At 28.6% G+C, this 18,916-nt stretch overlaps 1 protein-coding gene and 1 long non-coding RNA gene across 2 annotated transcripts in view; one reads left to right on the top strand and one right to left on the bottom strand.

Annotated features, from left to right (window-relative positions):
* The window catches only part of LOC139425994 (uncharacterized), a 194,048-nt gene that overhangs the window by 96,216 nt on the left and 78,916 nt on the right, over positions 1 to 18,916 (bottom strand). The gene's annotated exons all lie outside the window — the stretch shown is intronic.
* LOC107456807 (Kv channel-interacting protein 4-like) overlaps positions 1 to 18,916 on the top strand; it is a 65,043-nt gene that overhangs the window by 44,086 nt on the left and 2,041 nt on the right. Inside the window, exons 4-5 of the mRNA XM_043045254.2 lie at positions 149 to 361; positions 16,826 to 16,888. Coding sequence (XP_042901188.1) covers positions 149 to 361; positions 16,826 to 16,888 — 276 coding nt within the window. The remainder of the gene's footprint in view (positions 1 to 148; positions 362 to 16,825; positions 16,889 to 18,916) is intronic.

Below are 18,916 nucleotides of genomic sequence, written 5' to 3'. Positions count from 1 at the left end.
TTATATATATATATACTTTTATGATTATTTTATTTGTATTCGATAACATCAAGCTCGTTATAAAATTTAAAAACCTTTTTCTCATTGCTCATAGTTTTTTATGATATTAGAAGTGACAAGCAATGTTTTTTTTTTTTTAATTTTTCAGGATTTCATTACGTGCCTGTCTATAATGTGCAGAGGAACACTGCAAGAGAAGCTGGAATGGGCTTTTAAATTGTACGATATCAACGGGGATGGTAGAATTACTAAAAAAGAACTGACGGACATCGTGTGTTCAGTTTATGCTCTTATGGGACGAAAGTCTTATTCACACGTTGAAGACAAAGCCTTACGAGAACATGTCAATAAAACATTCGAGGTTCGTACTTTTATTTGTTCTCCAAAGAATAAAAGGAAACACTGGTTTTCTTTCTTTAAATAAAGTTATTTGTAAATTTTATTTTTAAATAGAGTAAAAATCAGAAGTGGTGTAAAAATGTGCAACCGGTGCAAAAATGTTTTAATTTCTTTGATTCTTTAATCATTAAGATTAAATATTTACACCAAATAAAATATTTTTCTCAAATTTTAAGATAACGACATTCAAATTCAATTATTTTTTTAGCAATTAAATTATAATTATTTCTCAAAGAATTTCTCTGACTCATGTATGCAATCATATCAAGCCTATAAACTGCGTAAAAAAGTATGATCGAAAAACTACCAGAATATTGTAACATTTCTTGCTCTATGAGATCACTTAATAACTCCATAAATTTTATCGAAGCACTTTGGTTACGATTTTGGTAAAATTAATAATAAAATATAATTTTATAATGTGTGAAAAAACTTGGTAAATGCAGTAAAATTTGGTAATACATAGAGTTTTGCTTAAGAACCAATTAATCGCTTAAATTTACTGTTCAGTTATGCATTTTTTTGTTAAATCTGTATAAAAACTACAATTTTGAAAACCGGAATTAACGGTAACCGTTAACATAAGAACGGAATGGTTAAGAACCGTACGAAAGTACCAAATGATTAGTTTAAATACCGTATATTTAGCTTTTTAATACCAGAATTATGTTGGTTTTTTTTTCAGCTGAAGTGTCACTATTATGCAATATATAAATTTTATCAGAATTTTTTACCAGAGGCTGAATGCTCAAAAATATTCCCTGGTTTTACTACACCTTTTCAGTTAAGTTTTTGCATATTAATAATAAATCAATGAAATTTTTATTTAAAAAAATATTTTGCTTTTTTTGTGTGTTTATATTCTCTTATCTTTAACTTAAAATTGCAGGGAACAAAATTAAAAAAATATGAATCGTCTTTATGGTCTCATTATAAGTTTATCACAAGGGTAAATATTATTTGCTCAAGTAACGTAACAGTCTATTAAATCCATCTGCAACATTTTAATTTTAAAGTTATTTAACGTAAGACGTTAGAAGGTAAAAAATAAAGAATTATTTAATGTAGAATGAGCAATCATTCAATCACGAACAAAACTCTACGTATCATATATCTCATTTTGACGCATGGAATGGCACCTGAATGGCATGAATAGCATAAATGACTCTGATTAAGATCATCATTGTATAAATATACACTGAGTTACATTAATGGAAGGACACACTTTGAGTTTTCTTATATATTTGTTTTAAAATTTCTCAATAAATACTTAAATTATTATTTTATAACTTTAGCGATGTTTAGTACATGCGATATTTCATTCTTCGCAACAAGTTTTAAAGCTTTCAGAGGTTTAGGAGACCGATGAAAAAATACGAAGAAACAAAAGATCTATGTAATGAATATTTGATGAATGCAATAGCACCCTTTGACTTATATGACTCTGATTAAGATTATCATTGTATAAATATACACTACGTTACAAAAATGGAAGGAGATAGTTTGAGTGTTTTATATATTTTCTAAAATTTCTCATCAAATACTTAAACTATTATTTTATAACTTTAGAGATGCTTAGTACATGCGATATTTCATACTTCGCAACAAGTTTTAAAGCTTACAGAGGTTTAGGAGACCGATAAAAAAATACGAAAAAACAAGTATTTTTGAGCACCCTATGCCTAAAAATCAAGTAATAAACTTGTAATTATATTGATTACTTTAGTTGTTATTTTTTTTAAAACTGCACAAAATTAAAATTTCGTAAACCTAGTGTAAATGTTTATGGAAATATAATCATTAAAAAAATATATATATGCTATGCGTTGATTTTTTTCCCCGCTATAACTTTATAAATAGTCAATGGAATCAAGCAAGATTTTTAATACCCTAAAGAATTAGAAACTTTCAAACTAGTGCTCCTAAAAGGATCATTCATAAAACAACGAATTAAACGGAAAGGAAATTAATTAATTAACATTTCTTTTGCAAAGTACAATATGTTTATTTTTGACGAAGCTCCTATCTTTGAATTCAATTTATTTTCTACATGAATATGAATTATTTCAAATGAGAATGATAATTAATAAAAATATTTCATTTTCAATTATTAATATTTTCATTCTTCGGTATCTTTATAAAGATATTAACATTGAAACGAATACAATAGGGCGTTAGTTACAATGGTTTATTTTCTCGTTCATAACTACCATTATTTTATTAATAATAATTCTAGGTTGTAGTTATCTAAAACTGAAATATTTAGCTGCAGCGTAACTTGAAAGTGTTTGATTGCGTGACTCTTGAATATGTAATTACAATATCATTTTGAATTAGTAATTATATAGTAAGTGGCTAAAGCAATTATAATATATAATATATATTATTATAATAGAAACTAAGCAAAAATGCTATTTTGCACTCGTTTATTAATTATATTACCGTTCACACCTAACGTATAAGGAAAAAAATTATAAGTATTCATTATAAGAGGAAAGTAACTTATAATTTCAATAATTAAATATTTGGAAACTATTACGATAACAATTTGATGATTAAAATATGATATTAGAATGAGTAAAGTTATTATTAGGATACAATCAAAAGTAATAATGATAAATTTAGAATAAATGTATACAAAACTTCTTGAAATAAAATTAGTTTGTCAATCAAACATACACGCAGCACAGATAGACTATTAATATGAATTCAAACAAAATCGAAGTGAATAGAAGTTAAATAATGTAAAATTATTTTATACAATAGACAGATTCACGTAAACCTCATGAGAATTTAATTATCTTTATTATACAACTAAATATATACACGCATTTTAATGATAATTTATATTAGCAGTTTGTGAAATCAAGCCGACAAAAAAATACAAAATAATCGATTACAATCAATATTTTTCAGCTAACAGTAAGGAAAATTGGTACTTACATAGCAGTGGCCAGTTTGTCAATTAAATCTGGCAAGTAGCACTCGTATTTCTTCATGTAAACCAGTAGTTATTTTGGTCGCCAAATTGTCAATATCTTGAATCTGCACAATTGTTCGTCTTTGAGCCGTGGTGGCTCAGGGGATAGAGCGTGCGCTTTCCAATGAGGTGAACCGGGTTCAAATCCCAGCAATGGCTGGTCGATACAAATGTCACACCAGGTCCTCACCTACCACAGTGTTGACGTAAAATATCATAAATGGTAGACATATTATGGGTTAGAGTCCCCTTGGGCTTATCGTGGGAGGTTTTCACGGTTTCAATCTCCGTGTAACGCAAATGCGGGTTGATTCCATGATAAAATTCTCCACAAAGGCAAATTTCACCCAATACTTGATCCAGGAGATCTCTTGTCTTCTGGATTAGATTCAAATTTACAAGGCTACGGAGTTGAGCATTGGTAGTCGTAAACTCAAAATTGGGTCGGCTGCTCAACGACGGTTATATGTGTATGTAAAAAATTATTCGCCTTTTAACTTCTAATAATGGTCCAAAAGCATTTTTTATGTGCGTAAAACATGCCCTAACATCATTTTACACAAGAGTTCATGTTTGTTGTTTATTGAGTAATATTTAGAAAAAACGTCTTATGAAGAAGTGTTGAAATTTAAATAATACAAAAACAACTCGTCTAAGAAAAAATGGGAATATTATTTATTTTTTTAACCGTACGTTGTTAATTTTTACAGGTTTAATGCTTGTTAATTTTTACTTTTCAAAGATTTGTAACAAGCAATTAATTAGATTAAAAAAATATTTCTTTCGGCGAATTCATGACGTATAGAAGAAAAATTCAGAGTGTCTAATTTTGGTTAAATTTTTTCACAACAGATGGCTATGTGGACAGTAAATGTATAAATCAAAAGAACATAATTAAAAATTAGACTACAACGTGTCAACTTTATTGTGATCGAGTTGCAGTTCATCAAAGATATTCTAATGTGATTATCGTTCTTTAAAGGACTTTGAACATTTGCAATGTGATTTTCAATTTTTTTTCCTCTGATTTATGCATTTACTTTTCGCAGCTTCTTACATATAAATTCACTACAAAAATTGTTCTTTTAACCCTAACAGTTTTCTTATTTTTTAAGTTGAAGTGAAAACTTAAGTTCGGTAATTTACCAAGCTTTTTGGTGTTCCGATAATGCTTGGTGCTTTGGTAATGATTTTTTTTCAAAATAAACAAAGAAATATGCTTTTGAAATAGGTGATAAATCTTCTTAAATGTGGTAAAATTTGGTATTTTTATCATGATACCTTAGAGTATGACATTAATATATTTGGTAAAATTTATTTTTCAGTTCTGTATTTATTTACTAAAAGAGTGATATTAAAACTATAATTTTGATAACCAAGATTTTGGGTAAACTATTACCATATAAACCAAAAAATTATCAAATGAATAGTTAAAATAAGAAAAAAAATGAATAAATATTTTTTACTCAAAATGTCATCAGAATGTATCCGTATGCATTTTGATGATTTTGTCAAAAAAATTTAAAAATTGTTTAATAGTTTTATTTTTGTGTTTAGTAACGAAAGTTTTGTTATAATAATTTTAGCGATTTTTCAAAATTATTTCAATTATAATTTTGATGCTAAATTACAGCAATTAGTTCTAGATTTGACTATTAATAGGATAAGATTTTCACTTATTTATTCTAAATAAGACTCATTTAAAATTTTCTAACTTTCAATGATAATTACATAAGTAAATATATTTTTTCTAAATACGTTTGAATTTTTTTAAAAAAAAAGAAACATTATATTCATTTTCCAGCAAATTAATTAAAACCATCTGTGAAGCATAATGCGTTCCTTAAGCGTAACTTTTAATTCCATTAAGATAAACAACGTATTGCAAAGACTAAAATGTGCAAACTGCTTGATGACAAAAAGTCTGAGTAACTTCGAAACAACTTTTGTATTAATGATCATATTTTCATACGCTTAATTTATTCGTCATGGCTTAAGAGAATGCAACATAATTAGTTACACCACTATACATGCTTTTAATGTATTACGGGTCTTTGTTTCATCAAACATGTGTATTCTAAGCCTGAAAAAATGTATAAAAGCATTTCTTGTTGTTTTTATGAACTAGATGATTCGGTTTTACTATAAACAACTACGTTTATGATCTAAATTTAATGTCTAATGTCTAATAATTTAACGCTCTGGAACTAATAGCTTATGCTAAGAGCAATATTTTTATTTAATTTAACTATGTCATCATTGGCAAACAATTTTCTTCAAAATGAGTTACTATTTTTAGAAATAATTCCACTAATATTAATTACATAATTACCTATTATTAGGCTTTGTTTTTCGGTCGATCTATTATTAGTGATCTGTCTCAGACGCGAAGTTATAAAATGGGAATCTTTATACGGTGAAAAAAATTCTGGTGAAATTACCTTACAGTATGGTAGTGACATTTCCAATAAGAAAAATAAACAATAATTCTTGGATTAAAGACCAAAATATATGGTACTTAAACCATTTATTTTGCAAATTTCCAGTTGATGTGGTAACGTATTACTGGAAAATTCTTGTTTTCAAAGCTATAGTTCTTATAACCACAAATTTAAATAGAAAATAAAAAACTGAAAAATAAATGTTACAGAATAAATGGTCTGTATGTCACGCGCTCTATGGTACCGTTATGAAAGCTTTACCAGGTTGCATCACATATTATAAAATATTATTTTATTGCTAATTTTATCAAAATCATTAATAAAGTGCATCTGTTAAAATTACCGATCTTTTTGATGTTCCCAAAGAGGCAGAAACACTGTAAATTTTACTATATTCTGCTAGTTCTGACCCTATTTTTTTAACTCCACGAACCAAGTGGTCCCTCTATGTCCAATGCATTTTCCTTCGATAACTTTAGTAGAAAATAGTGACTTCCTTTGTATTGCAAATATCTTTCTTGGATACAGTTTTTTGCAAAGCCGAAGAAGAGAATGGTATATTTTATGAGTATAGCACAGTTTCTGATGATTCTTCATTTGATCTAGCTGTTTAATTTATTTTAACCACTGGGCATCGTGATGTGACGTCAGAACTGACGCCATATAAAATACACAGCAAGGTTTAGTCAATTCTATTCGTAAGTCATAACGATCTAGTCATAAATTTTCTTATTGATTACAATTCTGTAAATCTGTACGCAAGAAGAGATTTGGCAATGTTATACACAGACAGAAAAAGAAATAGACAAATAAGAATTTTTTTTAGTATCAGTTTTCATACAAGTATACGTAATCATAGGAATTACAGCTGTTTCATAGACTAATATATGACCGAAACCAAGAGAATGCCAACTTTCACCGGTGAATGTCAAGAATCACGTACTCGCTTTGTCGACTGTTTGAAATATTTGTTTCATCCGTTTTGATATTAAATTATTCGCTAAGATTATTATATTTATTCGATATTTTAATATCTTCTGAGGCAATTGATCTTAAAAAACATTGATGTAGGAAATACAGGGTAGTGGCACTGAACCTTAGAAAAACATTGATGTAGGGCATACAGGGTAGTGGCACTGAACCTTAGAAAAACATTAATGTAGGGCATACAGGGTAGTGGCACTGAACCTTAGAAAAACATTAATGTAGGGCATACAGGGTAGTGGCACTGAACCTTAGAAAAACATTAATGTAGGGCATACAGGGTAGTGGCACTGAACCTTAGAAAAACATTAATGTAGGGCATACAGGGTAGTGGCACTGAACCTTAGAAAAACATTAATGTAGGGCATACAGGGTAGTGGCACTGAACCTTAGAAAAACATTAATGTAGGGCATACAGGGTAGTGGCACTGAACCTTAGAAAAACATTAATGTAGGGCATACAGGGTAGTGGCACTGAACCTTAGAAAAACATTAATGTAGGGCATACAGGGTAGTGGCACTGAACCTTAGAAAAACATTAATGTAGGGCATACAGGGTAGTGGCACTGAACCTTAGAAAAACATTAATGTAGGGCATACAGGGTAGTGGCACTGAACCTTAGAAAAACATTAATGTAGGGCATACAGGGTAGTGGCACTGAACCTTAGAAAAACATTAATGTAGGGCATACAGGGTAGTGGCACTGAACCTTAGAAAAACATTAATGTAGGGCATACAGGGTAGTGGCACTGAACCTTAGAAAAACATTAATGTAGGGCATACAGGGTAGTGGCACTGAACCTTAGAAAAACATTAATGTAGGGCATACAGGGTAGTGGCACTGAACCTTAGAAAAACATNAGAAGAATATATATATATATATATATATACTTACAACTTAAAGTTGTAAGTAGATCTTTATTTCTAGTATTATGCACTATTATTTACTGTTTCGTAAGACATGATTCAATTAATTAAAATTTAGCTCAATTTCTTTAATTCAGATTTAATTCAATTGTAAAACTATAAGGAAAATTAATAAAATTTTGTGGAAATATAAGGGGGAAAAACTGCCCGGATGGAAAATTTTGATGAGTCCCTTATCGCAATATTTTCCCTAATTGTTTTTTAAATGGTCCTTAATTTTGATTTATACCGAATATTTATTTTGTGGATCACGAATTTAAATCTACTATAAATATTACCTATCAAAACAACTTTAAACAATACATGACTCAAATCAAATTTATGCGCATTTGTAAAAAAAAATGCCTCATAAGAAAAATAAAAGAATCCCTAAAGTATTGTTTGAAACAAATGTTGACAAATTGATAAATTTTAGTTTCAAAGATTTAAATATTTTTTCTTCTTTATAATTAAAAATAATTATTTCGCATGCCAACAACTTTAATCTAAATTGAACATTAAATAACAAAACCATTTTAAACAGTAAAATGTTAAAACGTTGCAGTATTATCAAAACAATAGTTTTTTTCGATCAATCCAATTTTTACTGGAGCTGTTCAGATTCTATGTATCCTGTGTAAATATTTCGCAACTGAGGGAAGATTCAATCTATCAATTATTTTCAAAGGTTATCCCAAAGACGAGGGAAAACAAACTGTGTTAAGAATAAGAAAAACAAAGAAAGTAAGTCAAAGGGAACTTCGAATACAAAATCTCGATCTCGAGACTTGTTCCCAATTTCAATTTCATAAGCATACATTTAAAAAAAAACATCCTTGGGAAAGTTTTCATTCTAAAACTCTTTTGTTATTTTATCACAAACATGATGATTACAAACAAATAATGGAATATTTAAATTGAAATAGATATAATAAGAAATATGTTGCGGTATCAGTTGAGTGTTTGAAAATACGTGTATCTAATTTTTGATGCTTGAAAAACTCCATTCATGTATTTTCTCTTTTCAGTTATATTTATAACAAATTCTATCAGCATATTGCACTGAGAAAGAAATTATGATAAAAATGACAAAAATATGGTGAAGTTTATTAAATTTCTGGCTGTATGGGAACACCAAAAAGCTCGGTAAAATGATCAATTAAACATAGTTTCTAATGTTTGATAACATTATTAATGGTACAATTTGTTAATTTTATCATGATACCTCAGAGCGTGGCATGAAAACCATTTTTTGGTTAAATTTATTTTCAATTTTTATTTTTTATCAACTGTGTGGTAATAAGAACTGCAGTTTTTAAATCAGAATGTCCGCTAAACCGTTACAATATGAACGAAAAAATTACCAAATGAATGTTTTTTGTACCACATATTTTGGTTCATATAGCACATATTTTACTTTTATGTACCACATATTTTAGTTTTTATAAACAAAAAAGCCACTACCATACTGTACGGTAATTTTAACTGAGTTTTTTTTTCTCTGTTTATTTGATTTCATTATGTATCCTGAAATTGAATTTAGTATCACATAAATTTGTATTTTAAATTATTGTATTTTTCTAAAATAAACCACACATTATCATATTTTAAATTTTGGAAACGTTTTTTACAATTATTTATCATATTTTTCAGTTTATGAAATTGATTAAGAATTGTTTTTTTAAACAATATTATTTATTCATTTCAAACCAAATGATTCAAATGAAGAATTTGAAGGATTTTGTCCAGTAATTGCAATTGTATGCTTAAGGAGTAGAATAAGGCTCCTGTACTATCAGAACTGACCTATCAAACAATATTGGAGTAAACAAGTTCGCAAGTTAGCGTTATGTTAGTATTGTGCTTATGTTAGCTCTTTGCTCCAAAAATAGATGATAAGTCGGCCTGTCTAATTCAGGGTCTCTAGAGTAGAATATTGTTCATAATTACGTAGTTTGTCTACTTTTGTTTTCTTCTGTTTTCGTTTGAACCTTTGTAATTTACTAAATTCATTTTTATACGGAGTGAAAAACTATCGATTGTTTTCAGTAAGAATGAGCACAGTTTATATGTGAAAAAATTTTACTTGCGTGATTGGAATTTTAGGATCGTAAACAATTGGGCACAAAATATAATCTATTATTATTTATTCAGTAATATCTGAATTTTTCAGCAAAATGAATTAACACTCTGAAACGAAAAAAAGTGATTTAGTTATTCTCATGTAACAGGAAAAATAACTAATGCCCTTCATCTAGATAATTTTTTTTTGTAAAATGCTTGGATGTAGTCAAACCTAATTTAGAAAGAATTTTTTAAATTTTGTTTCATGATTCAAAGTACGATCGCATAATTTAGTTCCGATGACGGGAAAAACATAAAGCCTAAATTATTTTTCTCTTTATGATTATTAAAAAATTATCAACTTGTATATTTTTACAAGCATAATTTTACAAGTACAATAGAAAAACGGATCACCATAATAACTTTTTTTAATAATAATTATCGGATTTTGTCGCGTACTAGAATATAATTTTAACGGGAGTCGGTAGGGCATATACCAATAATGCTAAAACTGACCCTTTTCGATGTACCTTTTCTCAGCATCTAAACAAGATATTTGTAGTGTATCTACCACTTCAAAATTAGAATTACAATTCTCTAGTATATAAGACATGTAAATTTGATTCTATGATGGGTACCTTTTCATAGATTAAGGTTGACAATGTCGATAACGACTCTCCCCACATTGGTGACCTTTGGACGTGATGTGAACACGCCTACCTCGACAGAAACTCCCACTTCGATTTGAACACGCCTACTTCGATGGATTGTTCACATTGAACAGTTAACTTGTTATTTGTGACGGCGACATTATCCACAAACTCGCTCTGTTGCTACTCCGTCTCGGTCACACACAGCGCATAACATATACACTCGACTGCTAAAGGCAACATAGGAGCGACCACGACCGTGAATTTAATACAGCTCTCACGATCAGCACTCAAAAACTACAGATCTCCCGGCTTCTCACAAAACAGCAATGAATCAACTAGTGGTATCCGTTCATTGAATTCTATCACAGATATTATTCTGGTGGGGGAGTACTGTAGTGTATTTACCACTACAAAATTAGAATTACAATTCTCTAGTATGTTAGACATGTTAACTTGATTCTATGATGGGGTTGATATGGTCAAATTCTACTCTCCCCGCAATATTGCATCAGTGTTTTTCGTAGAATATTTGCATATACATGTTTACACTGTGATAACTGTTAATACATATCTTTGGAGGAAATTTTTAAAAAAATTACACAGGCCTGCGATGAAAAAAATACAAGGGGTCTGATAGCTGAACTTAATGTATTTTTTGGTGCTGAAATGGAAAATAATAATGAAAAATGNGTTCAATTTCGCAGGCTTGTGTTATTAATTGAAAACTCTTAATTTTTTTAAATGTTTCATGAGCAAAAATCTTTTATAACTCGAACGATTTTCAGTTAACGCTAAAAAAAATCATCACATCATACAACTCATATAATCTCAAATGTCCCCAAAAAATTTCAAAGCGATATCATAAGTAGTTCCTTAGAAAAGGTACATCGACAAAGTTCAGTTTTAGTATTATTGATGTACGCCTTACAGACTTTCCCTTAATCGTTTGAATAAATCATCCTAAACTTGCAAATTAAGTTTTGGGAGGACAATTAATTTTCTCAGAAATAGGGCGCTGCCAGTAACGAAACTATTGCATTCGTAACATTTTTGTAGTTTGTAGTGAAGTGCGCTATCCTTAAAAAGAAGCAGTGTAGTGTACAAGAAAAAAAAAGTAGTTTGTAGAGTTTCTTGACAGCTACTTTTAGCGTTTCTTTAGTAACGTTGCTTCACGAATTTGATTGGTACAAACAAACTCGAATCAATCAGTGGTCACAATAAAAATGTAACTGTGGCCAAGCAATAATAAAAATTATAAATGAGGCCCCAGAGCAAGAAGTTTTTTCCCCTTAATCTAATTATCATTTATATAAAACTAATATTTAAGCAAGCATTAGTTTTGAATAAATATATTTGTAACTTTGTCCATACTTTCAAATACAAATGTACAGTGCCCAAAATATAAAAAAATAAACCACTCTGAGTAACTCTTGATCTAAAGGTCAGATCTTCACTTTTTAGGACTCAATGGTAACGGTTCGAGAAGGTGATCTCAAATATGCTAATTGATTAATCCATGCGATATTTTTAGCTATGAAATCAGACACAAAAACGTACTTCCTGTGAATAAGCATACCGTTTTCTTTCGATGGATGCCGATTTTTGCCCCCTGAATTATAGGGGGTAGCCACAATTGGAGAAATATGGTCCCTATAATTTCATCAGAAGAATGTTTCAAAGTTATGATAAGTTTATTATTTGCGTATTTTGCCGTCTCTCGAGAATTTTTTTAAGCAAATTGAGAATTTTCTGTACGCAACTATAAAATTCGTTTATCCAAAAATAATACCACCAAAAACAACATTCAGTAAGTATTTATTATGATATTTAATAATAGTAGGAAAATGTTTGGATTGTAAAGTATATAATTTTCTGCATCATTGAAGCTATGCCTCTTTACATGCCAAATGTCAAAATTTAAGCGAAGTCGGTAGAATTGTTCCTGAGAAATCAAATTTTAAATGTCCTATATTTTTCATGAAATACTTAAAAAGATACGTGTATACCATATCAAGGAAAGAGTGCATGTTTCCTCAGAAATTTTCGATGCACTTTATTTCTTAGAGGAAATAAGGGAGTATTAAATACTTTAAAAAAATCGAACATATTTGATGATTTCCTAATATTTCTGAAACTAAATATTTGCTGTCGAGATATTGCCCTTACTTCGTACGCTTTTAGTGGGAATAAATATAAAAACAGAAATTTGCAATTTCCTTGGTAGCTGAAACCGTCCTGCACGTCAGCTGGCTCTGCAGATTTTCATGGAATCTGTAGATTATTTTTCGTCTCAGATTATAGAAAAAAATTGAGAAAAAAAATTTGCTGAACTTCCTTTTCAAAACATTCTAATGAAAACTGTAAATTAAAAACTCCGGTAACCAGCACGTCAGTGGGCTCTGCAGATTATTTTTCGTCTCAGATTATTAAAAATATAGAGAAAAAATTGCTGAAACTCCTTTTCAAAACATTCTAATCAAAATTATAAAGCTGAGTTGCAAAAACATCGCAACGGATCAAATCAAATTATAAATTTGACTGAGTTTGTATATTTTCCATATAATTTCGTTTTTTTTCTAATTGGAAATTATCTTTTTTTTCTTCCAATCTATTTTTTTTAAATATACAAATTAAACTAAAAACCAGCTAAGTTTTTTTGATGTGAGCCGTTCGATTTCATTGTAAGAACTTTTAAATCATAAACTTTTACTTCTATGTGGGTGAGATGATTTAGAAGAAAGAGAATATTCTCAATTATAAATTCTTATTAACTGGAACGTAAAAGATAAAAAATTGAAGAACACTAAACTATATAACTTTTATCTTTTATTTATAATATGATGTATTATAGCATTATATAACACAGTTTAAAGCCCCCGTGGCAACCTAACTAAATCAACTGTTGACTAGATTAGCTGTTAATAATAAGACTAATAATAAGACTAATCATAATAAGTTATACTTGTTAATAATAGTACTAATTTAATAAAATTTATTGAGTGATTTATGCAAATGAAACATACAAGATCAAAATACTTATCGGATCTCAGATAATTTTTTTTTCAATTTGCAAGAATACTGTAACTCAAAATCAAATCCTTCATAGAGGTTTTATCTTTATTCCTCTATTGGTTTTAGCTCTTTATTTATCTAATTTAATAAAACTGTTTAGAGTTTACATATCAATTAGAGTTCATATTAATTGGGGTAGAATTAAAGAAGTTCAAAAATTTTAATTTAATTTTATTATAATTAAATTATAAGAATTAGAGAAGTTCACTGAACTCTTGATCCAGGAGTCTCCTTGACTTCTGGGTTAGTTTCAAAATTACAAGGTTTCGGAGTTAAACATCTTTAAACTCTCTAACTCATATAATTTAATTATAATATAATTAAACTCTCTCTTCTTAACGCGGGGCCCGAATTCTACTTCTTATAATTTATTTAGTCTCTTATAATTTAATTACTCAATCCAACTTTCGTAGAGGATTTTTCGATTTAACTAAGCCGCATTTGCGTTACATGGAGAGGAAAACCACGGAAACCTCCCACGGTTAGCTTGACAGACTTATTGAGGTAACCTGATTGGGCGACATATTCCCTGAGACACAATTCTTTGGGCTATTGTGAGTTTAATGACGTCAGGTTCCTTGAAAGCTTGGTAAAAGTCGAGATTTAAGCATTTGTGCGTAATGCAATCAATTTACGTTCTGCTAAGAACAGCTCGTAGTTTCCGCCGCTTAAAGACTCGAGAATGTTGTCATCGTTTTGAGTCCTTCTCTACGTTTCTGATGAGTAAACACGTACAAGTTTAACCAGACATTTATAAAATTATTTGTTTAGTTCTTCACTTTCAATTAAGTTTTTGGTAGTACTTTAGTAATAGTACCTTATTTACGTAGCACAAGAGCTGCACAATGAGCAATTGGCAAAGATGTCTGATTTTAAATACTTGCTTAATGGTATATTGTTTCCAACTTCATATGATCCAAAGTTTTTGATCAATTTTGACGCTATTAGGTCTGGATCAAAGGCCTTGTTATTTAAAAAAAAATTATCTCTTCTACAACCTCAATTAATAAGGAATGTAATAGAATCCTGGTTTAATGCTGAATGCGATACGCTCTTCAGTTTGCAAGCCCTCACCGCTCATTCCATATTTAAAGAATTTTAGTTTTGTCCCTCTGAAAAGAAACATTACAGAAATAAATATTTTGTCAGTATTCATGCAGATGTTAAAGTGAGCATTTCCTGAAAATGCATTAAAAAAATGAGTTATTATTCTTTGTTTTGCATTACATTTCGAGTAAATTTGACTTTTTTCCACAAACACATTTTTTGTGTTTTTGTCTTTTATAAATTTAAATTCTAGTCTCAAAAACTGCTGCTCATTTTAACATGTATATTGTGATAGTAAATAAATGAAACTTCTTAAGAATTCAGCTAAGCAGAAACTATTTTCCTTTATATAGTTATAAGAAATGTAAAAACAGAAATTCTATATAAAATAAACTAAATTGGTGTTTCTTTTTATCTTCTTATGAAACACAAAATTTCAGTTTAATTTTTAACGCGGAAAACGAGAACAAAAAGGCTCTAACTAACTCTTTCAAAGAATTGATATTTTTTAACTTGAGATAAATTCTAGGGTTTAATTTTATTTGGATTGAAAAATTACGAAATAAACTTAAAAAATTTGTAATTATTTCATGTTTTATAAATTTGTTTTTAACTGGATGAGTAAAGTTTATTACTAGATTTTTCCTAAATATCTTTTTAAAATACATTAAATTATTACTATAAAAATTTAAAAATTAACAACTGTCCTTTAAAACTATTATAAATTTTTAAGCATAGTTTCTTTTAAAGCCCTGTTATGCCCTATGTTTATGATAAAAAAATTTTATTTCCTATTTTCAAATAAACTTAACGCCTGTACACAATTCTCACTATTTAACCATGAATAATACGTACAGGGTGCCTAAAAAAACGGACCACCCTAGATAATTTTTGATCTAATGATCGGATTTTCACGTTCTATGGTTTGAAGAGATGACTTCAAATATGCCAATTAATTAGTGCAAACGATATTTTAGGATACGAAATCAGTCACAAAAACGAATTTTATCTGAATAAACATATCTTTTTTTCAACGGATTCAGATTTCTGAACCCCAAAATATAGGGGGTTGCCACAATGTGGGAAATATGGTCCCAATAGGGTGGTCAGGAGAGAGTTCCAAATTTTAGGCCCCTTCATGTTAATTTTACTTTTTGCGTATTTCGCGATATCTCGAGAACGTTTAAAGCAAATTGCAAAAATTTTTGTACAGAATTATAAATTTCGTTTATCCAAAAAATAAATTTTAGTAAACATTTATTATTATTTTATTTCAGGATAGTCGAAAAAATTTCGAATTGTAGGTTATACAATTTTTCTCATCATATTTAAGTATGTAAATTTACATAGCAAAATATAAAATTTAAGCGAAATCAGTTGAATATTTCCTGATAAATCAAATTTTAAATGTACAACTTTTTTAAAATTAGATTTTTCAGGAACTATTCAACTGAATTCGTTCAAATTTTGTATTTTGCCTCATTAAATTACATACTTTAAAATGATGTAAACAATTTTGTACCCTACAATTCAAATTGTCTTGCTATTATTAAATAAAATCATAAAAAATCATAAATATTTCCTGAAATATATTTTGTGCGTAGAAATTTTTTTTAAATAAACGAATTTCATAATTGTGTGCAAAAATTTTTCAACAAGTTTACTATCTCTCCGAATTCAATTTTGATCCTTGCTTTCTTATAATAATCTCATATAATATTTGTCACATCTCTATCGCAAATTAAAAATTTCAGCAAGAAAAATATTAGTTGACTTATCTCAATTGAACTAAAAAAGTTTTAATAAAATTGAACAATAGCTTTCAATAGAAACTTTGTTTTTTGCAATTTGTGCTTATATATTTTTTTTATTTTCTCCCTTTCATTTTGCATGTGCATTTTTATCTGTACTTTTTGCTGGTTACTTTAACAGTTCGCAACTTTATTAGTGTTGTTTACTTCTTACTTTTCAAAAAATTTACTTTCAACTTCAAAATAATTACTTTAAAATTGAGTAATTGTATTTTAAAAAAGTTAAATTCACATACAAGCACACATTTATGATCTTTATTTCGGTATAAATTTATTTTATATTATGCATTTTATTTTTCACACTTTCATTCTATTTATGCTTTTGAAATAAACATTATTGGAAAGTAATTCATTTTGAACCGTAATGGAAGTCTAAGTTCAAGTTCAGTTTAAAGTCTGAAATTTCGTCAATATGCAAAAAAATGTAAATTTCTTTTAAAGGACCATAATTTTTTTTCCTTTTTCAGAAAATGGATATAAACAAAGATGGTGTTGTGACAATAGATGAATTTATGGAGATTTGTTCAAAAGTAAGATCTCATACCATTTCTTATGCCCATAATAACAGGTTAAAATTTATTGAGTTTTATGGGGAGAAAAAGCTTAATAGCTTATGTTCCGTTGGCGAGATTACGTCAAAACTTAACCGTTTAATGCCTAGTCTGTAAGATTTTTCAAGGTTGAACTTCTATCGTCTGTATACAGGCTGGTTCATTACCTAAATTTTATTTGTTGCAACTAGCAACATCTCAAATCTACTGATTCACCAGCATAACTAATCATTTACGTTACGTAACGCATTAAATTTCGACGATTAATTCCTGCAAGTGACGTCATCGTAGCTGATGATTCAGAAGCCAATAAGGTTTGACATGCTACGTCGCTTACAGGTAATCAATTAAATATGATTTAAATCACATGATTAGGCCAAACCACTTCACTTCCTCTCGATTTGCAAGTAACTCAATTACAAGCGTGTTCTAGTTGCCTTGGCAACAAAGAATAATTAAATTCATAATTGGGTAAAATATAAAAAAAACACAACTACTTCCACATAGTAGGAATAACATTTGACGCAATGCTAAATTCTATGCCACTATCCACATAAATTCCACTATCCACATAAATCAATTATTAATCAAAAATCGAATATCAATTACTTTTCTTTATAATGCAATAAAATCTGGCGAGCAGCTATTTAAACGATCAAACANACTTCCTCTCGATTTGCAAGTAACTCAATTACAAGCGTGTTCTAGTTGCCTTGGCAACAAAGAATAATTAAATTCATAATTAGGTATTAAGCTTAACTAATATTTTAACGCTGCGAAAAACATTGTTTTTGCTGAATGTTTGGGAAAATTGCTTCTGAAAAAATGAAGGGTTATTTATTTTGTGCGTCTGATGTGCTAGGCCATATTAAGATTAGATATTAAGCATCTTTAACAAATTTGTAAAAGCAAACCGAATTTTGATATTCGAAACAACTGTATCGTGCCTTTAAAATGATTCAATATATTACAATAAATAGTTTTAAATACATCATTGCTTGTTTCGAATTCCCCTAATACTTGAAATTTTTTCATTGATTATGCAATTATAATTAAAAATTTGAGAAACACAAGTCGTAATCATTAATATCTCTTACTTATGAAAATATTTATAGTTTAGATTTCAATGTTAAATTAAAAGACACTAACAATATTTATATTTAGTGTATTTTATATTTTAAAACAAATATCTCATTTCATAAACAGGCTTATTCAAATGTATGAATGACAAGGCTTAGCAGCCAGTTTTTACTATTTTTTACATAGTAGTTTTTACTATTTTTTACCCACAATAAAAAACATTGCTTTTGGAACAGTCTATCAGAGTATTAAAAGACAGCAAACACATGTAACAGTTAAGTTAATCTTGTTAATCATCTAGTTAATGTTTGTTATTCTTTAGCATACGGAGTTTTATTAGCGTTCATTTTTAGCCGAAAATGAAGAAATCAGCATTTTTTGGCTTGCATTGATCATCAAATTGGCCTAATTATTAATTAAAAATAATTTCAAACAATCTAAATTGTCCTTTATAATGTCATTTCAACACTTCAGGAACTTACGCAGTATTTTGTTTTATGCTTCTGTTTCATTCCCTGACCATTAATGACAAGCGAATTTTCGTTCTTCTTATTTGTTAGATAATTTTTATCACAAAAACATTTAAGTTCATTTTATATTTCATCCAATTTTAAAATACATTAAATTATTTATTAACCCAAACCCAGTAATTAAACCCAAATAGTGAACACAAACTCTTATTTTTGACATATGCATACGAATTTAAAAACATTTTCATCAATCAAATGGTTCAAGCTTTCATTTTCTTGAATAAATATTATTGTATTTCATGTATATATGATATAAGTTTTCATCTATGAAATCAGTGTCTAAATGGTGTGGAATTTTTTGACTATTATTCTTATAATTTATTTAAATTATTTTTGTTTGAAAAAGTCATTTCTCAGCAAAATGGAACAATATTCAAGAAATTTGACGAGAATGTGT

The sequence above is a fragment of the Parasteatoda tepidariorum genome, chromosome 7 (genome assembly GCF_043381705.1).
Source record: "Parasteatoda tepidariorum isolate YZ-2023 chromosome 7, CAS_Ptep_4.0, whole genome shotgun sequence".
In the NCBI taxonomy this organism is placed as follows: domain Eukaryota; kingdom Metazoa; phylum Arthropoda; class Arachnida; order Araneae; family Theridiidae; genus Parasteatoda; species Parasteatoda tepidariorum.
This window is presented reverse-complemented; position numbering and strand designations above follow the sequence as displayed.